Raw genomic sequence first — 22,293 nt, 5'->3', positions numbered from 1 at the left:
CGGCTCAGGTCATGATCTCACAGCTCCTGAGTTTGAACCCCGCGTCAGGTTCTGTGCTGACAGCTGGGAGCCTGGAGCCTGCTTCGGATTCTGTGTCTCCCTCTCTCGCTGCCCCTCACCCGCTCACGCTCTATCTCCCTCTCTCTCTCAAAAATAAATAAATACAAAAAAAAATTTTTTTTAAGAGCGTCGGGGGGCGCCTGGGTGGCTCAGTCAGTTCAGCATCTGACTTCGGCTCAGGTCATGATCTTGAAGCTTGAGAGTTCGAGCCCTGCCTCGGGCTCTGTGCTGACAGCTGGAGTCTGGAGCCTGCTTCGGATTCTGTGTCTCCCTCTCTCTCTGCCCCTCCCCTGCTCATGCACGGTCTCTCTCTGTCGCAAAAATAAGTAAAACATTAAAAAAAAAAACAAACTAATTTACTGCCAAAAAAAAAAAAAGGCTATCGTCTGAGATTTTAGCAAGGCACAATCCCTGGTCACAGATCACCGTAACAAATGTAATACTGAAGAAGACTGACATATCGCAAAAACTCCCAAAAGGTGACACAGAGGCACAGAGTGACCAAATGCTGATGGGAAAGCGGCATGGGGAGACTCGCTCAACGCAGGCGCCACAAACCTGCAATTTGTAAACGACGCAAGATCTACGAAGTGCGATGAAACGAGGTATGCTTGTATTTAGTAACCGACTGGATTATTTTAATGAGGTCTCTTTCCTCTGCACAGTGTTCAGCCTCTGATGTTCCTTGGGGGGGGGGGGTTGGGGGGGGTGGTCAGGGACGCTTTGGAATGTTCACCGTGACAGGGGATTCATAGAGCTCTCTTTCTCTCTTTCCCAGACCACATCCCGTTGTTAAATGCCATTCATTTACTGCCGGTTTCTCTGCTGTTTTCAGCAACGCCTTGGGTCATCAACTGGTCTACGAGTTCATCCAAACTTTAACTCCTTTGAAGGACCAGTTTCTGAAGTCAGGGTCTGATTATTTGCTCTGACCCCAGGAGGCTTCCTCCTACCGGTAGTATCCACATGTTCTGTCCTGCAAACCAGTGGCCTGTAATGCAGCCTGGGCCTTCAGCGTCCTCCCAGCTGCCCTCTCCGACCACTGCCACCGTTCTTGGGCGCACCCCGAGGCTTGAACTTCACTCTCCGGGGCAGCTGAGGTCTGCTCCTTGGAAAGAGAGTGGCAGCTACCCGTTTTGTGGATGCATCTCCACCCAGGCAAAAAGCGCTGAGCCAGGGCTTAGGGAGGCTTGCCGAACACGACGCAGAAGCTTGCGAGAAATCCGGAGCTCGTTGAAAAGAATGAGGTCTGTGCTGAGGTAGAAAGATCTCCAATTTGGATCATTAAATGAAAAGAACAGCTTGGTGCAAAACAGTGCGGGTAGTCTGATCCCTTTCAGGTACACGTTTTATTGATTTCTTAAGTTTTTTTTCCTGTTTATTTATTTTTGAGAAAGAGAGACAGAGCGTGAGCGGGGGAGGGGCAGAGGGAGGGGGAGACACAGAATCCGAAGCAGGCTCCGGGCCCCGAGCTGTCAGCACAGAGCCCGACCTGGGGCTCGAACTCACAGACCGCGAGATCATGCCCTGAGCTGAAGTCGGATGCTCAACCGACTGAGCCACCCAGGCGTCCCTTGATGTGCACTTTTTAAATAAATGGATGGATGTGTCTATGTTGGCATTGCCTTTTTCTCCCGGAAGACATCATAAGCTATGTCTTACGTTAGCTTTGACAAGAGACTATGGGGAGGTGAAAAAGAGGCTTTCACGTGTCACTTTTCCCTCCAGATGCCTTTAGGATGTTATGCTCCTTGATATATATTACTTTTTTTTTTTTTTTTTTTAATGCCAAAAACGTTACCTAGGCGGGAAGATTTGGACCACTTTTGGTTTTCTTCTTTGATCTCACATATAGGCATGTTCAACTTTTAGGTAAATATTATAAAAACAAGTTTGTGACACGAAAGCCGACTTTTCCAAGTACAAGTTGGTGAGGTTCCCAGTGTTCCCAACCACCTACGTCTCCCGGGCATAGGAATGGCCGTCTGTACCACCTGACCCGTTCTACCCAAGTCACAAGCAGAGTTAGCTGGTCACTACTGAAAACCTGGGAAGGGGGAAGCCCTCCTATGACCGGGGTTCAGAGACAAAAGAGTATGACGTGCCTAAAGGTGGCTTCATTGTGGCCCTCGCTACTTAAAGCATGGTCCGGGGGACCTGGTCCCGGGGCGTCAGCATCACTTAGGCAGGAACTGGAAATGCAGAACGGAAGTCCTCACCCCAGACCTCCGGAACGAGGATCTGCATTTGATAAGCTTCCCAGGTGATTCATCAGCACAATGAAGTCTGAATTTCAGATCCATCAAGGCAGGTGGGGGCCAACACAGACAGAAGGAATCCAAATCTCTGGGGCGGCCCCCCGCGTGGGAGATTCTCGCGTTGGGCCTGAGATTGACAATCCCTCAGAAGAATCGAGATCTCCTCTCGGTACACCCCAATCGTCACATCTGTGATAATCACTGATGTGCTTTCGAATTACCGATCATTGTGCTAAGCACGTTACACATTTCATCTTTTTCCTGTCTACCATCCCATAAACTTGGCCTTGGCATCATCTTTCAGGTGAGGATGTGGGATCCTAGAGTCATAATAACCTGTCCAGCCTCTATGCGATCCTTTCTTGATCCCTGGTGCCCAGTTTCACACAGATGCTCAATGAGAACTGGGAAAACATCGAACGTGCCGGGAGCTTGATGTATCGCGAACGCGCAATAACACGTCAACGGGTAAACGTGGCTATGAGCGAGACGCAGCCCAGAAACCTGGAGCTAGACGGCACGGTCGGCCCTTTCCCTCCCTCAGGACCACACACAGAGCGAGAGCTCTGTTGGTGCTAACATCTCACCTGAAAGCCCAGTCTCAAGTCACCAACTTGTCGCCTTTCCACTATTAACACATCTCCCCTCCTTGTACAGGTTACGGTCTGTGCCGCTCACGCCAACATTCCCCGAACATTAGGTTGACGCAGACGTGACACGTCCCCTGGTCCCCGTGCGGGTCACCAGAGGACAGCGCGAGACAGAGAGAGGGAGCTGAGCTAAATGAACACGCAAGCCCCTTCCGGTCCATGTCGTTTCTGTTTCGGCTGCAATTCCTGTTCTTCCTCAGTCAGGAGACATCTGCACGGGCTTACGGAAGGCACACTGTGCTCCCTGTGGCCTGTTAGGGAGCCCAGACCACGAGCTCAACCTTGCTCTCTGCTACGGCTCTAAAGTGCACCCCCCCCCCGCGCGCCAAGGTCCCCACAAAATCCCAAGAGAGATCGTTGAGTTACTCTGATGTTTATTTGAATGCATCTTAGTCCACACTTGGTATAAAATCAGAAAAAGCAAAGCCAAAAAAAAAAAAAGGAAAAGAAAAGAAAAAAAGAAAAAAAAACAGGTCTGGAGTCTTAGCATCAGAAGGGCACCTTATATACAGGTACAGTCGGTGGCCAACACAAGTCATTGCCAGACAGTCCTTGGAGGCGGAGAACAGTCTAGACCCAGAGGAGTCCTGGGAATGCACGGTCCCGAGGGGTCTAGAGGCTGGTCCCGATGCTCCGACCGTAAGAAAAATGTGGGAGCAGTAAACGCTGTGTTTATTATTTATTTATTATTGTCATAACTGCAGCCTCGCTAGGTACAAAAGCAGTTATAAACCATTTATATGACACAGAATTACTCAGGTGTCCATTCTACTTTATGTCGTAAAACCGTTAATTGAATTTCCAGTGAGTAGTTTAGACGATTAGTGATAATAAGGAATGGTAAATCCATAGCACCATTTCATAGGTTTGCTGTCACCGATTTCTCATCTAGACGTGCGGCTGAGACACTCACGGCCAAGGGCAAGTGTTCCAAAGCCGAGGGCTCCAGTTTGGGGGTTCTGTCCATGGCTTCGCATGGAGGTGCGGGCGGGACCTGTCTCTGTGCGACGCACCGGGTCGCCCACTGAGTAAAAGGGCTTCTGGCCAGTCGGGGCTCCCACCCACGCTTTGGTTTTCTGAATGAGGTGGAGCGAAGGGAGGTATCTACTTTCCGATAAAAGGGAAGGGGCAAGATGGGAAGTATTTTATGTCCGGGCCAAACAAAAAGAACAACAAAACAGAACAAAAGAACAGAGCTCGGTTATACGGTTAGGAGGTAAAAGTTCCTTAGCTACTTCTTTAAGATTCAACACAAGGCTGATGGTCAACATAAAAAGCGAACGATACTATGTACATATATGTAAAAAGTGTTATAAATAGGTTTTATAAACCATAGATATTATATACATCTTCAGTCAACACGAACCCCCCCCTCAACTGCTTTCTGTTTGATTTGGTTTGAGTTTGGGTTTTTTTGGCTAGCTCTTTTGTTTGGTTGGTTGCTTTGGGTTGGGTTTTTTTCTTTCTTTCTTTTTTTTTTTTTTTTTTTTCTGGTTTCCTTCCTCCCTTCCCCCGATGTACGCTCAGTGCCTCAGACCAAACCGTCTGGGCACCTCATTCGCGTTTCCGCAAGATCACGTAGATGACGCCGCTGAGAAGGGCCAGAGGGAAGGCCACCCAGGCCAGGATGTAGGCGAAGCCGTAGGAGTAGTCAGAGTTGAGATGCCACTCTGGGTGCCTCACCGTGTAGATGGACGCTGCACTCATCACACACAGACCTGGGGAAAGACAGGGACAGGTAGGGGGAGGGAGGCGGGGAAGGGCACCCCTGTCCACCACCCCGCTGCAGATTCCACAGGACTCCGGACACCTGCCCACACCATTCCTCTCTCTTGATACACACACACACACACACACACACACACACACCAGGAAGAACGTCACCCAATCTTCCGCAGATAACGCTGTGCTCAAAGAGCATGTCTGAGGGGCGCCTGGGGGGCTCAGCCAGTTAAGCAATCGATCGACTCTTGATTTCGGCTCAGGTCACAATCTCGCGCGGTTCAGGGGTTCAAGCCCCGAGTCAGGCTCTGCGTTGACGGCGTGGAGCCTGCTTGGGATTCCGTCTCCTTCTTTCTCTGCCCCTCCCCCCTCTCGCTCTCTGTATCTTTCTCAAAATAAATAAGTAAGTAAGTAAATAAACTTCAAAAAAAAAAAAAAGAAGAAGAAGAAGAGGGGCACTTGGGCGGCTCAGTCGGTTGGACGTCTGACTCCGGCTCAGGTCATGATCTCACAGTTCGTGGGTTCAAGCACTGTGTCGGGCTCTGTGCTGACAGCTCAGAGCCTGGAGCCTCCTTCGGATTCTGTGCCTCCCTCTCTCCCCGCCCCTCCCAAAACGCACACTCTGTCTCTCTCAAAAATAAAGATTTAAAAAATTAAAAGAAGAAGGAGAAGGAGAAGGAGAAAAGCACGTCTGACTCTGGATCTGGCAGCAGAGGAAGGGTCTCGAAGATACAGAAACAGGGGAAAGAATCTGCTCTCTGCTTCTGATGGAGGGGACCCAGACCAGCATCTCCAAGGTCGCTTGTCATCTTTTCTGCCCTATTTCTCTTCCTCGGACTGTCGCCAACGCCTCGTCGACAGAAGGATGTGGCCAGCAAGAATTCGACTCACAAGATAAACCCACCTAGCGCTCTCCAGGGAGGGTTGGGCGCGGGAGCGCCCGGAAACCCGTAAAGCGCTGTTCAAATGGGTGGTGATGTCATCTGAACCCGTAAAGCGAAGGGGCACTTGGCCACGATCTGAATTGTGCCAGGGCAAGAGCACTGGGGTCCAGGCAGACCCCAGAGCCCCTTGGCAGGACTCCTACTCAGGAGACCAAGCAAGCAATGCCAAAGGGCACCGTTAGGCAGACAGAGGATGCAGAGAGAGGAAAAAGAAGAGGGGGGATAGGATATGAGTGGGAAGCCGAGAGAGGAATCTATCAAGCTCCATCGCACTCGGTCCCTTCTAACAGTTCCTGGTGCCCTCAAGGTCGGGTCTGAAGCCCCAAGAGTGCAAGATTATCGAGTCCAGAGATAAATCAGGTGGCCCTTCCCCTGCCCACCTCTGCAGCCCTTTGGTGTGGGACTCTTGAAGCAGGCAAGTTCAAGAGCGATGGTCCGCGCCCACAGTGACAGTCAGCATCCCCCTGCAGGGAGGGGTCCCGCGATGTCAGCACCCCAGCCTGGCGCCCCACAAAGCCCGCTCTGTTCCCTCTGTTCCCTCCTGAAAACAGGGTCTTTGAGAGGCTCTGAGTGACTCTATTATAAACCCAGCGTGCTATGTGGGATTCCTGTGGTTCCAAAGCTCCCAGTGTCCCAGACCACCTACATCTAACCTCCCTGCTATTTCGCTGGACACTGTAAACTTTGTTTGAACAAAGCACGTAAGTGGGGATATACTACATTCGCCACCCTGATAAGACCGTCCTTCTCCCAGTCAGAGGAGAAAGCTCCCACTTGAGTGGCCCCTGTTGAGAAGGCCACACAATAGTCCCGCAGCTCCCGCGGGATCGGATCCAGGACCCGCTACCTACAGAAAGTTAGGGGGACAGCGCGGATGCCCGGGGTAGAGGGAAAACCAAGGGCCGGCAAACTGCCATTCGAGGGCTCTGCTGGGAACGCGCTTTATTTGCCCTGGCGTCCGCGATCCCCGATTATCTTCCCCAACTGCTCCGTGGCTGACCTCCGCAAGGTGCAAATTCTTGTCTTCGAGAAATACTTGAACTTCAAGAATACTGAAGTTGTCGATACCCAGCTACCTCCTGGGGGCAGGGCTATAGAAAGACAAGTGTGACCCAGGGAACAGAGTGCCAAAGGCCACGCCCATGCTCGTCAAGCTGGCGAGGCTTCCGAATGGGGCCCGCGTCTACCCAGCACGGGCAGGAACAAAGCCGCGGTGGCTGTGCAGACCAGCTGTGCCCAGATTTCACCGGCAGAGAGCACACGTTCCGTCGGCGACCACGGGGGTCAGGGGGAGGCGGGACACGCAAGTGCGGTGACTCGCTAGATGGCCTCGTCTGTAGGGTATCCACCGAGGAGTATCTCGGGGGTTAAATGACCTTGAGCTTCGCTGCCACGAGCCACCGGCCGAGACCGCTCGCAAAGCCAAAGAGCGGATACGCGCTTCGTAATTACGGTCGTCGGGAGACTGATGCTTTGGGGTATACGCGACGACAAGGCGGTCTGCGTGTAGTGCCATAGCGGTGCCCTGGAACACGGGGAGTTAATGCCTTATGACAGACCTCCCAATGTCACACAGGTGTTCCCATAAATGGGCGGTCCCCATAAACTCGCTTTCTCAATGACCTATAGGTGGGGGCGTGGTGATGAAGGTCCTCCCCACCCCCCCACCTCGTGGGGAAGGTGAGGGAGGTTGCGGTCACACCGGCAGTGTCCTGCCTTCTCCAAGGACGAGCGGCTGCGCCCCGGCAGTGACAGGGATGCCCTGGGAGGGGCCCGAGTCTGGGAGGCAGGCAGCTGTGAGTGGGGGACTCTGACCCTCTCCAGACAACACAGAAGAGCTGGCCACTCAAGAGTTTATCCCCATCACGGGGCGCCTGGGTGGCTCAGTCAGTAAGCGTCCGCCTCTGGGTTTCGGCTCAGGTCACGATCTTGTGGCTTTGTGGGTTCGAGCCCCGCGGAGGGCTCTGTGCGGACAGCGTGGAGCCTGCTCGGGATTCTCTCTCTCTCTCTGCCCCTCCCCTGCTCGTGTGCTCTCTCACTCTCTCTCTCTCTCTCTCTCAAAATAAATAAACTAACTTAAAAGAGAGAGAGAGCATGTGGACATCAGTGACCTCTGCGGAAGCTGTTCATTGGAGGGCCTGGAGCGGAAGCCTGAGAGAAGTTGCTAGAAAGCAGTGCGGGGGGGGGGGGGGGGAGTTGCCTTGTGGCGATGGTTGGATGAGTGAACACCTGTGAGTCACGTCCTCCCCCGCCCCCTCCTGAGGGTGACAAAACGTCGCGGGAAGAGGCTAGAAGGTCCATTCCTCTGAAAGCGTCGGGCTCTCTGTCGGACCCACACAGAGCCTTCTCTGCATTGCCGGGCCGGTTTCCGCTTTCGGCCCCCAAATGCTGCTTAGAAAATCACCCCCACAGCATTACTGGCTTCTGACCTGGGCACGGCTGGAGGAGCACCTGAAACAGTTCATCCCTCTTTTTTTTTTAATTTATTTATTTTGGGGGTGGGGGGAGAGAGAGAGAGAGAGAGAGCACAAGCAGGGGAGGGACAGGGAGAGAGAAAGAATCCCAAGCAGGTTCTGAGCTGTCTGCACAGAGCCCAACGTGGGGCTCGATCCCACGGACCGCGAGATCATGACCCGAGCGGAAATCAAGAGTTGGCCGCTTCACCGACTGAGTCACCCAGGCGCCCCTGGTTTGGTTCATTCCTAAGGGGGGGTTTCTAAATGTGGTGTCTGACCACAGCTGCCTTTGAGCCCCTCGGAACAGGGAGGGCATCGTGATTTTCCGCTTCCCCAAAATCCTTTCGTTCTAAAGCCCTAGATCTCTATCAGTCTGTTTGACGAAACAAACAGAACAAACGGAAACCCTCCCTCGGGAGTCTCCTTTGCCCGGGTTTTCTGTTCCTCTTAATCACAATACATAGTAAGCTATACACACGTGACCCGAGTTCGCGGCAAGGGAACACAATTATCCAGTAATCCAACAAGCGGGTTATTCAGGGCCTTCTACGGAGCCTTCGATGCACAGAGCTCGGTGCGGGGCGTCAAGTAACGAAATCAGTCAAAACGTGGATCTGTCTTTCGGGTCTGTACTTCTGCGAATTTCTTGACGTTCTCCCATCGAGGGCAACCCAGCCCGACAGAGCTAGGGCCAGGGTAAGCGCTGTCTGAGAACAGACGGCTGCAGGTTCTGGAAACAAAAAGGACTCCGAAGTCCAGACACTGATTCAGAATGGCTCTTCCCTAGAACGGGGTTTGGAACAATCTATGGCTCCTGAGTGGGAAGAGTCATCAGCAGAGAAAGTCCAGTAAGACCAGACCGAGGGATTACAAAGAGCTCGATGGCCTGGTCAAGAGTCACCCAGGGAGCAGCCCCTCCCAAGAGCTCTCCAGGGACAAAGGCTGAGCACTGGAATTTTCTAAAAGCACCTTCTTTATTCTGGGCACCTGGGCGGCTCAGTCGGTTATGTGCCCGACTCTTGATTTCAGCTCAGGTCATGATCTCACACAGTTCATGAGTTCAAGCCCCGCATTGGGCTCCAGGCTGACGGCTCGGAGCCTGGAGCCTGCTTCGGATTCTACATCTCCCTCTCTCTCTCTCTCTCTCTCTCTGCCCCTCTCCCGATTGTGCTCTTTCTCTGTCTCTCAAAAATAAATAAACGTTAAAAAAATTTAAAAAGATGGGGTGCCTAGGTGGCCCTGTTATTAAAAAAAAAAAAACCCTGGGGCGCCTGGGTGGCTTAATCAGTTAAGCATCCAACTTCGGCTCAGGTCATGATCTCACGGTTTGCGAGTTCGAGCCCCGCGTCGGGTCTTGTGCTGACAGCTCGGAGCCTGGAGCCTGCTTCGGATTCTGCGTCTCCCTCTCCCTCTGCCCCTCCCCTGCTTGTGCTCTGTCTTTCTCTCTCTCAAAAATAAACATCAAAAAACATGTTTTTAATATAAAAAAAAAAAAAGCAGTGAACTAGATGAAGACACCTGTTGCTATATCCCCCAAAAGCAGCCAACCTGGGAAGTATGTAATCAAGGGGAGACAGCTCGTAAATGTTAAGACCTGCTAATTACAACACGCAGAAGGAAATCAGGCTGCAGACCAGGCAGACCAATAAGCACACACAGACGTGTAATCTGGAGAAAGGCAGGGACGGCTCCCTACATCCACAGTCAGCCCCGAGAGCCCCCCACACCTTTCGTCCGCCTTTCCCGCACCCTCGTGCGTGTGATCTACGAAGAGCACAGCTGGATCCTTCCAAGGGAAGCGCAGAAAGTATCGGGAGACTCAGAAAATATTCCAAGGGCTTCCGCTTAAAACTTAAAACGCTTCTGCTTAAAACGCCTCAGTGCTTTGCAGAAGCACGGAAATCTTCAAGTGAAGCCTCTTCTCCTTTAAGTTTTCAACCTGAGTGGGAGGACCCTGTAGATCAAGTTCGAACGCAACGTTCGGGGGGGGGGGGGGGGAGTGGGGCGGGGAACCTGTGCCTCCCAGACCACCTGCTTTCAGCTCCCGCTCACTGGGGTGAACAGTTCAGAACAGAACATTCCTTAGGGCTGGTAGATTACAACCGCTACTGTGGCTTGACTTTTCTCATCCAACACCACTTTCTATTCAAACCAGGGCCGCTAGGCTGATGAACTGATAACTGAACGTTGGATCCCATGATAGATAAGAAGCTACATTGGAAGGGGAGAAATGAAGAACAAATCATGTGCTTTTAGACATAGAGGGTTTTTTTTAAATTTCTTTTTTACATTTATTTATTTTTGAGAGACAGAGAGAGAGTGCCAGCGGGGGAGGGGGAGAGGGAGAGGGAGACACAGAATCCGAAGCAGGCTCCAGGCCCTGAGCTGTCAGCACAGAGCCCGACGCGGGGCTCGAACTCACAAACCATGAGATCATGACCTGAGCCGAAGTTGGATGCTTAACTGATTAAGCCACCCAGGCGCCCCAAGCGTTTGTTTTTTTTTTTTTAAATAGCAGCATTCTAAAAGGCTTGTATCGAGTTCAGAGGCGATTCAAAACAGAGAAGTGAGGGTGCATGAGGAACTATATTTTGGAAAAAGTGGAGTGTCCGCCCTGCATTTTCCGTTCTGTAGCAATTCGGGCGGATTCCGTTGTCTCTAACCATAAGGAGGTTGCTAACTATATCGAGTCCGCGTGGTGTCGGAGGAAGTGTGGGCTTCTGGTTGTTCCTGCTTGAGCTGGGTGACCTTGGCTATTCATTATCCTCCCCTGATCTCAGTTTATCAGTAAAATAACACCCTTGTATAGGTCTCATATATATATACACACACATATACACACACACACATATATATGCATACATATATGCACACACACATATATGTATATACACACACACACACACACATATATATATGCATATACACACACATATATATATGCATATATATGTGTGTGTATATGTGTGTGTATACGTATACATATATGTGTGTGTGCATATATATATATGTGTGTGTGTGTGTGTACGTGCGTGTATATATATATATATATTTCATGAAAGTTCTGGTTCCTAAGTCTGTATTATTCTCTCTTGAGGACAGATCCACTGATGCAACAGCTATGATCATCAGTCGACTTGATATCGAACTGTAAATGGTAAGCCAAAAAAAGAAATCCCCAGACCATGTTCCAGTTTTGTGTATTACTTTCAGAAACGGGAATGACTAATTGATAACTCTTCTTCTAACACACCTAGGAATGATACCGTACCGCATAATTAGTTAACTTAATAAAACCAGCACCACTCTAGGAGCTTGGCTTGCTTGGTCTAACTAAACCTATGCAAGCAGCAAAGCCCTATCTGGTTTTCACATCCTAAAACTGCACGTACCGGAATGCCATATTTTAGTATTTCATGAGAAGTAGCTGTCCAATTTCCCTCCTTTTTCCAGGGAAGGTGGGGGGGGGGTACTCTCTGGCTTCTAGAAAAGATCATCAACATCTAACCTCAGCCCGTGTCTTACCGTACGGCCGTGGGTAAGCCGTTACATCTGCACTCATCAAAGACGTGTGGGCTGTTATCAACCCTCCAACGACTGCCGCTGAGCCCAGGGTGGTGATTCAGCACCACGGACATTCTGACAACCAACTAAAAGAAGAGAGGACAGCCTAGCCCTCCGCCTACTCACTCAGCCAGCCGGCATCTAGAACATCTCACAGTACATAGATGCTCTCTGGTGCACCGGGAGCGTGTGACTTGTTAACACGGATTTTAGGATCCACCACCGCATCTCTTAATTTCTCTCTAGTGCCTTCTGACTCAGTCAACTGGCAGTCAATAGACAGGAAGAGAAGAGTCAGTGAAGGAGGACACTGGCCAGAATCTAGAGACAAAGTTGGAAGCTGTCACCCTCTATAAGAGAAGCTTCTCGGACTCTGCACATCGTACATACGGATAACCTATCCGGTGGGGGAACTGGAAGGTGGTTTAAGGAGGAGAGGAATAGGGTGGCTCAGTCGGTAAGCGTCCGACGTCAGCTCGGGTCGTGATCTCACGGTTCGTGAGTTCGAGCCCCGCGTCGGGCTCTGTGCTGACAGCTCGGAGCCTGGATCCTGCTTCCGATTCTGTGTCTCCCTCTCTCTCTGCTCCTCCCCCACTCGCGCTCTGTCTCCCTCTCAAAAATAGATAAACATTAGAAAATTTTTTTAAAAAAAGGAGGAGAGGAACGAGACCTCTCGCATGTTGTCACGGCCCCATGTTAGGAAATGATGCCGTGTGGGGGGGTGCCAAAGTGAAGACACCCAAGAAGGACAACAGTAAGCCAAAGCCCAGTGGAGCCCCGGAGCTGGGGTAAAGGAGAGCAAGAATGTGCCGTGGCTTCGCCACTGCTTGGAGGTGGGAGACACATATCTGAAAACAACCTCAGCCGCCCACTGGGGCCACTTTCCCTGCTGAAGGAAGGATGGTTCCTTGGGGCTTCGCGCAACGTGCAGGGATACAACCCTCAAGCGTGGCCTTTGCTCTACTCCTATCCTTGTTAACATTCACCTCCGATGATGTGTCCAGACCGTGGCTCCGTCCCCGATATTAGGTCTGGCTGGGTTATGGACCTTCGTTCTCGAGTCCCCAAGTCCTATTTCCCATCTACCCTGTTCCATGGGGAGGTAGAGAGTTCTCAAATTCTAAGGTGCATGCGTAGGTACACACACACACACACACACACACACACACACGCATACGCACCCCTGTGCTTTATAAAAACCACCCAATGTGCAGACTCACAAACATCAGTCACTCCCCAGCCTTGGAGACCCAGGAACAGCTTCCCCCGTGGAGTCTGTCATCCCCAACTCACCGGCAAGGATCTGGAAGACTCCGGTGATGTAAAACCGGCCCCCTTTGGTGAGAGTGAAGAGCTGGCAGAAGAAAAGGAACAGGGACAGAACGCTGAAGATGATCGACAGGATCATGGTGGCCTGGACAGACTGCAGCCATTCTGGAAGGGGAGAGGCACTGGGGTTAGGAGAAGTCAGCCTGAACTCAGACGATCCACTTGTGGGACACCTGCTGGCTTGTGGCCGTTTTAAGAAAGGGCTGCAAGAAAATACGAGCGTCCCGGGAACGAGGAGCTAAACTCCAGTTAAAATCTACTGAACGCCTTCCCAGTCTTTTCGCCAAGGGTCTGAGCCCCGCCCACTGCCTCTGAGCCCCGCCCACCGTCAGCTCTCTTCTTGCCCTCAGGGGCTTGCCAATTGGAACCCGTCTTCCAAGCACAGTTCAAGACCACCGTCCAAAATATCAGCAACCCCCCCCCCCACCACCACCACCGCAAGGAGAGGTGGAGATCGTGGGGATGGCTGGGAAGAGCAAACAGTGCTGGTCAGAGTCAAAGCCAATTCTGCAGGAAACTGGAAGAAAATGCTGATGGAGAAGACCCTGCAGCGAAAACCCATTTGCTCAGCCGTGCTGGATCTTGGCCGATCTCGATCCTACTCATGAACCTCAGCGCAGAGCAGCCCGTGCTCCGACAGGTCACCAGGTGGGACGCTGGAGGACAGTTCCGCATCTTTGTTGAATGCCTGACCCGCCCCCCCTCCCCCAAGCCTCGGATCAAATCTCCAAGCTTCCGACTAAACTTCAGGCGGAAAAAAGAATCCTGTAGTTCACCATCTATGGTAAAATAGTGCCATTTCCGGAAGGAAGGGAGAGGAGATGGCCTGGGTTCAGCCTACGGAGGGAGCCTACGGTGTCCTACTCAAAGACCCGCATTTGGCATTGCCCGCCTGTCACCCGCGTCCCTTCTTCCAAGTGCCAAAGAAATCACCGGGGTGGGTGCTCCTCTACACAAGGCAAAGCAACTGGAGAAGCCACAGGGCCTTATCCTCTCCGCTCAGTAACTGGCTACTTCGTAAAGGCTTAGAAAAACACACACTGGTGCTTAACGCGGTACTCAACGCTACGAAAGCTGCATGATTTATAGTCAGTCACTGAATAAGATGAACTTGGTTTGAGTTACCAAGAGATCATGGCAGAATCTTAAGGGTGTTGGCTGGGTTAACTGTCACCAGAGTTTCAGCATAAGATTTTTCCAGACACAGCTGGAAGAAGTGTCGGATCCGGATCAACTAATCCAGCTCCTTCGTACGGAAAGAGATTTCCGGAGATGTTTGGATGGGCCCAACTGGGCACGATCAAACCTGAGAGGCCCTTGATTCCAGTCTAGCATCCTTTTCACCGTGACAGAACATAGGCTTCTTTTGTGTTTTCAGTCTCTGTGTCAACTCAGGTAAGAAAAAGATGTCCCGGGTTGGGTGCCATCTTTCTCCAGCATATTCAGTCCCTCTAGGTGAGCCTGCCATGAAGTTAATGTTGCCGGAATACTGTCTTTTCGAGAGTAAGCCAATTATCCGGGACTCTGGTAGGTGAGTCTGGAAACACAAAGATACGTGAGACCCAAATCCAGAACTGAAAACAGTGATTCAGTTTTGCTGGGAAACGTTCTTCAGTTTCCCTCCCAGGGAGCATGGCTGATGCAAACAGTACTCTGGATTTCCTCCCCCAGTTCTGAAATCTTTACCCCCCACCAGCCCCTAACAACAGACCTCACACTTCGAGAAGACCTCAAATCATTGACATTAAATCTACACGAAGAGGAAAGATCCCTTAGAATTAAAAAGGGAACTTAAAGCCTTCTTGAGAACTTCTTTTACCAATAATTTGAGCGTTAGTCCCAACCCCATTACAATGGGGGGCTTCTGCCGGTACGTGGTCAAATCAGATCAGAATCCAGGGGTCAAGGAAGGTGTTACTCGATGAGCATTTGTTGAACATCTATTGCTGCGAGCCCAGCTCTCAGGTTGGCTCTGGGAGATACGGAGTTGAAGAAGAAGCTTTTCAATCATAAGTACAATAAATAAATGACATACATGAAGATAGTCCAGTCAAATCACCAATCACAATACATGTGAATGGGTTCGAGTCCCTCACTGACACAGAATTTCACCTTGAATTACATTAATTCCTGTCTATAGTCTGAGACAAGAGATACATCCCAAACAAACAATGGTAGAAAAATCAAAAGATTTTTAAAAGAGGCTCCAGGCAAATATTAACAAAAAGAAAGCAATTATAGTAATCATAGCAGCAGAAAAAAAAAAAAACAGAATTTAAATTGAAAAAGTTGAGGGGTGCCTGGGTATCTCAGTTGAAGCGTCCGGCTCTTGATTTCTGCTCAGGTCATGATCTCACAGTTCACGAGTTCAAGCCCTACATCGGGCTCCACACACTGACAGTACGGAACCTGCTTGGGATTCTCTTTCTCCCCGACTCTCTCTGTCCCTTCCCCGCTTGCGCAGGCACACACGCGTTCTCTCTCTCTCTCAAACAAATAAACTTTAATAAATAAGTAAGTTGAAAAAGATGAAAGGGGCCAAAGAGAGATACTTCCTAGTGAAGAAAGATCCAGTTTACCATAAGGAAATGGCAGTCATAAACCTTTATGCATATAATAACACATCCTGGAAAATGTATAAAGCAAAAGATAATTGGAATACGAGAAGATATTGACAAAGTCACAATCACGGTGAAAGACTTTGGCACACTTCTCTCAGAACAGATAAATCAACTAGCAAAAAACGAAAACAAAAACACAGAAGCAGAGAGATTATTCATAACAGGGTTAACAAATTCAACTTAGTAGATATATAGAAAATTTGCATCCAGATAACAAAGACCGTGAATTATTTTCAAACGCACGAGGAACAGTCTTACACACTCCGTATCAGGCATAAAAAAATCTCAATAAATTTCAAAGGAAGCAGAAGTCATACCGGCACAACTTGAGGCAAACACAAAGTAGAAATTAAAAACAAACTGGCCAAGATAACGTTGGAAATTTAAAAAATGGTATTTGGACAGAGAAATCGAGACAAAAACCAAAACTTTCTTCAGCAAGGATTGCCGCTGTACTACGTGACAAATCTATAGGCGGGTGGCCCAAGCAATACTTAGCATTTAATGGACACCCTGAGAACAATTACTAAACAATAAAAAATAATGACAAAGAATGAACTTTCAACTCAAGAAATTAGAAAAGGAATAATGAATCCAGAAGCAATGGGCTCATTACTGAGAAGGGCAGAGATTAATAGAATTTAAAAATGACAAAAATACAATTGACTAAAGAATCATGTTCTTTGGGGAATCCAAAGAACATGGGGAATCCATGTTCTATTGGAATCAATAAGGCAGACAAATTTTACTAAATCACACAGAAGACGTGCTAAAGACACAGAAACATATTATGTCCCCAGACAGAAACACTCAAAGTCATAAAGATGCCGCTTTTCCCCAAAGCAATCTACAAGTTCAATATTATCCTAAATAATATCCCAGCCAGAAGGTGACACGTGCTTTAACAACTTATCTAAAGGACAATAGAGCAACAAGAGGCAAAACATGTTGAACCAAACACAAAAACAACAGGAAAAAACAAAAAGAGGCAAAAAAAACAATGAGGCAGAACATCACCTACCAGATATCAAACATATATTATATATATATGTATATACAACATATATACATGTATTTTTATATATGTATACATAGTATGATTATAACCATAAATTATATAATATATATTTTTATGTTACTATATTTATATTAGATTACACTATATAGCTTATGCTACAAGCTTATATTATACTTATATTATAAAGTTTTAGCAGCTCAAACAATGTGGTATTAGCCATGAAAGAAAAATAAAACAACAGGACAGAATTCAGACTTTGAGAGTACACCTGTGAATTTAGTACATAATAAACACAACATACAACTCAGTAGGGAAAGGACAGAACAGATACCAAGCGGTGTTGGCCATCCATTTGTCAAAACACCCAAGTAGATCTCTAACTCACATCATCCACAAAATTCAATTCCAGAGGCATCAAAAGGCTCAGTGTAGAATTATAAAGCCACGGAGACACGCGATTCACAAGAGAGAAATACGAACAGCCAATAAACATATTTGATGGTGCTCAACTTCATTAGCAACCAGGAAAACACAAGTGAAATCCAGAAGGGATGGGATGCCAATGTTTACCTATCACACTGGCTGAAATCAAGACGATTGATAATGTCAACAGAGTGCATGTATGAGAGAGACGTCTGTATACCGTTCAGAGGGATGATAATATAATAATTGTTCTGTGCCCAGCAATTGGGCAGAATCCATTTGAATTTTTAAATGTCAGGGTGCCTGGGTGGCTCAGTCGGTTGAGCGTCCGACTCTTGATTTTGGCTCAGGTCATGATCTCACTGTTTGTGGGACTGAGCCCTGCATTGGGCTCTGTGCTGATAATGTGGACGGAGCCTGCTTGGGATTTTCTCTCTCCCCCTCTGTATGCCCCTCCCTGACGTGTGCCCTCTCTCTCTCTCTCTCTCTCTCTCTCTCAAAGTAAATAAATAAAAATTTAAAACAAAAATAAAAAATAAAACTTTAAATGCCAATACCACGACCCCACGGTTTAATCACTACACCCCGGATAAACATTTAAACATAGGCTCCAAGAGAAATGAATAAGGATGCTCACTGTGGTACCACTCTTCGGAGTGGAAATAAATTAAGGTAAATCCTTGCAATGGAATGTTTTGCAACAGTTAAAAAATCATGAGTTAGAAAATGAATAACCACTGAAAAGCCCTCAAGACAACGAAAAGACTCAGGTATATACACGACGTGATGTCATTGTGTAAATACACACCAAAACACTCTATGCGTAAATGCGCATGCACATGCGTGACTGTGTGTGTGTGTGTGTGTGTGTGTGTGTGTTCACTGAAAAAAGAGCCAAGGACGTGCCAGATTGATATCAATGATTGCCCCCAGGAACTAGAGCTGGAATGGAGAAGAGTCTGGTCTTCTGTCAAGGTCTGTACCGTTTTGGGGGCGCCCGGGTGGTTCAGTAGGTTAGACGTCCGACTTCAGCTCAGGTCACGATCTCACGGTTCGTGAGTTCGAGCCCCGTGTCGGGCTCTGAGCTGTAGAATTAGCTCAGAATCCGTCAGCAGGTAGCCCACTTCATGTCTTCTGTACCCTTCTCTCTCTGTCCCCCCCCCACTCGTGCTCTGTCTCTTTCTCTCGCTCTCTCAAAAATAAATAACCATGAAAGCTATTTTTTAAATGATCTCTATCAGTTGGCTTATTTTGAATACGGAGAATACTCTCATGTCATCTTTGAATAAACTGAAACTAATTTAAAAGATCAGAAGGTAAAGAAAACCTCGCAGGCCCCAATAAGTGAGGATTCCGAAACGCAAAGAATGGCTGGAATCTGGACAGGACCGGTTTTCCACCTGCAAAGAGTAAAGGGACTTCACCTTTCTTCAAATGCCATCAAATCAGAAGCCACATGTTGACAGAAGGGAAAAAACAGCGCTGAGCCAGGAGGGAGAAGTTTGCGTTCCAGCCCCAAACAGGCCGGCTGAAGGTTCGAGAGCCCTGTCAGTATTGTTCCAAAGGAAGCCGACGATGTCCTGAGGGGATTCTGAAGTTCACCGTACATTGGTCCAGACCCAGAGTCCTTCATCTGGACTGGGCTAGACCCACGGCGACAGTAATGGAGAGCAGGTATCTATGCTGCTGGCATGGCAGGTGTCCGATCCTCTATGAGGATATATGAAGCCTGACCACCCAGCGGCCATTCAGTCCAGTTACAGAGGCCCAGGGGACGGCTCTGTCACCCGCTTCCGCTGACCGCCCCCTTCCCTACCACTTGCCATGTTTGGGGCTCTGAATTTCTCTTCTCTAACATGACGTACAATCTCGTAGAGCGGTCGCAAGGATCAAACAAGCTGATATAAAAGGTCTGTCAAAGGACGATACAAATAACCCGATTTAAAAAGCCGATGTTGGGCCGCCTGAGTGGCTCAGTCAGTTAAGCGTCTGACTCCTGATCTCGGCTCAGGTCATGAGCTCATGGTTTATGAGTTCAAGCCCCATGTCGGGCTTTGTGCTGGCAGCACAGAACCTGCTTAGAATTCTCTCTCCCTCTGTTTCTGCCCCTACCCTACTCACGCTCTCTCTGCCCCCTACTCTGCTCACGCTCTCTCTGCCCCTACCCTACTCATGCTGTCTCTGGCCCCTACCCTACTCACGCTCTCTCTGCCCCCTACTCTACTCATGCTCTCTCTGCCCCTACCCTACTCATGCTCTTTCTGCCCCCTACTCTACTCACACTCTCTCTGCCCCTACCCTACTCATGCTGTCTCTGGCCCCTCCCCTACTCATGCTCTCTCTGGCCCCTACCCAACTCATGCTCTCTCGCAAAATAAATATATAAACTTAAAAAAAAAAAAAAAGCTGATGTTGAAGATCAGGGTAAGTAAGCATTTACAGACTGTTCCAGGGTTCTGGGGGTACCTCCATCCGGGTGACTCCAGTCACGATAAGGGGGGGACCACAGGGCTCACACCAGCCATTTTATTAGGGGACCAACCAGAACTCCAAAGTATCCTGGAACGACGTTGACATCACTCCAGAATATCTCACTTTCAGCTCAGAGTTCCGCAGACTATTTGTAAAGAGTCAGACGGTCGATATTGTTGGCTTTGCAGGTCACACGTACGGTCTCGGCAGCAACCATCGGGCTCAGCCATCTCAGCACCAAATCGGTCTTGGCCAATGTGTACGTTTCATCCGACGAGGCCTTACGTACAAAATCAGGGAGCGGTGGGCCAGGTCCGGCCCGCAGCCTCTACGTGGCCAAGCGCTGCTATCGCAAAGCCAATCAGACGTACGGGAAATCATGCTTAGGGTGGAGGGACGTCTGGTATAAGGCACAGAGCTATCGATGACGGATCGATGTCAGACAGAAAGCCTGATTTATACGGAGCACGCCTAACGTCAGGCCAACAGGCCAAGTGACAGATCCGCACCCCCATCCCGGCCCCAGCGCGGGGACACGCTGTCTCTCAAACTGCAAGTTGAGCCCACGTTGGGCACCCACGGTCTTCCTCACTCGGTGGCTGGCCCCCAAGTGGATACCCGGTAAATCCTGGCAGAACTCCGGCGACAGCGTTTGGGGCAGAGCACAGGGATTCAAAGCCCTAAAAACTCTTTGGAGACCTTGTTCTAATGAGAGTGCCGCGTCCAAGAGCTTTTGGACAGGTTGCGGATGTGGGCCGCGGAGGCAGGCCGACCCAGCGTCCCCGGCAGAGAAGGGCAAGCTTGAGTTACTCCGCGATCAAAGCTCGCTTCAAGGTCAGATTCCTGCCGCCGGGGCAGCTAAGCAATGAAGGAAATACATCTGCCCCCGCAGCTGTATTCTTAGCCGGGGCCTGGAGTCCAGTGAGTTACGGGCTCAGAAAGGATGAGGCGCTTTTCAAAGCACCAGATCATCTGGGCCCTTCTGCGGCTTTCATTACCGGCACAGAGTCAGTCCCCTGCCCCTCTCGTCCCCTGCCCCCCGCCCCCCCCCCGGGGTCCCTCTCTGAGCGAGGCACAAACGCTTTCTGTTTCCATCGAGGGAACAGGTTTTCTTGGAAGGGAGAGGACAGACAGCTGAGGGAAAGTCAGAGCACACCCCGGGGAGGCCGTGAAAGAAACAAAGCCTCCAAGAAAGAAGCCACCAGAGGGGCTAAATCCCAAATGCAAGAGATGCGACAGGCACGTGCACACCTGGGCATACGGCTGGGCTGTTTGCAACAGCACGTGACCAACAAGGCCGGGCTCTGCGCCCTCAGACCGCCCCGCCCACGGCCACCACACAAATTGCCATTTTCCTCATTTGTCACTATGAATGCCACTCCAGGAATAGCTGAGACGCCGAGGGGCCTCTATCCTGAACAACGTGGCCTTTGCCCTTAAGGCTTCACCCACCCGCTGGAGCACCTGCACGGCCCCCCACGTAGGTCTACACCCTGGCGGGCAGGGGGAGGGGGTCTACACCCACACAAGAGGATACAGAACCGCCCAATACGGAATCGTGGGGGCCTGTTAATTAGAGCAAACTAGCGGACACGCCCATGTCAGGCAGGTGGAAAGAAACTTCGGGTCAAGGTGTTCCTGCTTAAGTCTCATTAACTGGCTCAGGGGTGGACAGAGGAACCACTCAAACTGGGGTCTGAGACCACAGTTTCATTCTGCTAACGAGACCTTGGGCTCCAAAAGGGAACGTAATATGGCACAGAGGATACCTGCAAACACTTAAGGCAACTTAGGTTTCCTTTGGAAAATGCTCCGGCTGGAAAAGTCTGGAAACTGCGGGATCAGGTGAGGCTAGGCTGTGTCCCTCGAGGAATTATTGTGCTCTGTCTCCCTCTCTCTCTTTCTGCCTCTCCCCCTCTCTCAAAATAAATAAATAAATATTAAAAGGAAAAAAAAAAGAGAATTGTTGTGGGACCACTTACCCACCGGTTGACTAAAAAAACAGAAACAAGGGACGGGTTCCACGGTCAAGTACGTTAATCTCCCCCCTCGGATGTTAATTACAACCTACGTTAAAGGCTAAGAGAATTCTTGCCATCAAAGAAGCAGCCCTTAGCTTTTAGTGTTTCTCCGATTTTTCCAATGGACTTATTAGAAATTTTTTTTTTTTTTTTTTTTACAGCAGACCACTTGGAAATGTTGGGTTTGGCCAGAGAAAATGGCAGCAGGGGGACAGAAAGGCATTGTGCGCGAGCTGTAGTCTCCTATTAGCCAGGAGTGTGTAAGGGGTGAGGGGGATGCCCGGGTTGTTTGCAGCATCTCTGGGTCTGAAAGGCTTTCTCTGCAAAATAATAGCCAGAAGCCGCCTCACCTTTTGATTCCTAAAGCCTTTTCGAAAAGGCCAAGCATCGTGGCGGTCAAGAGCTAGAACAGAGCCCCTACCCCATCAATCGCGGTAATGGCCCTCCGTCACCTAGCACGACGTCCTTCTCTCCCCTGCACGCCTACTGAAATTCTCCCCAACGTCCCAGGCCCAGCTCAAAGGTCACCTCCACTCTGGACACTCCCCCACCATGTCACAAGTATACCCGGAACGTGAAGACGCTCTGGGACACGACGTGGTAGCTGCCTTTCCGTGCTCACTCCATTCGGCACCCAGGGCGCCTGCCCCAGATTCCCAGTTGGTCAGAGGCAGGCCCGGTGCAGACAAAAGGCAAGATGCCCAGGCTACTGGGTTTTCAACTTCGACACACACGGGGAGGGGTGCGGAGAGGGT

General features: G+C 49.8%; 1 protein-coding gene across 1 annotated transcript in view; it reads right to left on the bottom strand.

Annotated features, from left to right (window-relative positions):
- Nucleotides 1-3,418: 3,418 nt before the first annotated feature.
- Nucleotides 3,419-22,293, bottom strand: part of PMP22 (peripheral myelin protein 22) — a 29,253-nt gene continuing 10,378 nt past the window's right edge. Inside the window, exons 4-5 of the mRNA XM_047089905.1 lie at nt 12,948-13,088; nt 3,419-4,686 (exon numbers count right to left, since the gene is read on the bottom strand). Coding sequence (XP_046945861.1) covers nt 4,523-4,686; nt 12,948-13,088 — 305 coding nt within the window. The 3' untranslated portion in view covers nt 3,419-4,522. The remainder of the gene's footprint in view (nt 4,687-12,947; nt 13,089-22,293) is intronic.

The sequence above is a fragment of the Lynx rufus genome, unplaced genomic scaffold (assembly GCF_022079265.1).
Source record: "Lynx rufus isolate CCGP_SWC_20201006 ecotype Redwood Valley unplaced genomic scaffold, mLynRuf1.p SCAF_28, whole genome shotgun sequence".
Taxonomy (NCBI): domain Eukaryota; kingdom Metazoa; phylum Chordata; class Mammalia; order Carnivora; family Felidae; genus Lynx; species Lynx rufus.
The sequence above is the reverse complement of the archived record's forward strand: the minus strand, read 5'-3'. Positions and strand labels throughout refer to the sequence as shown.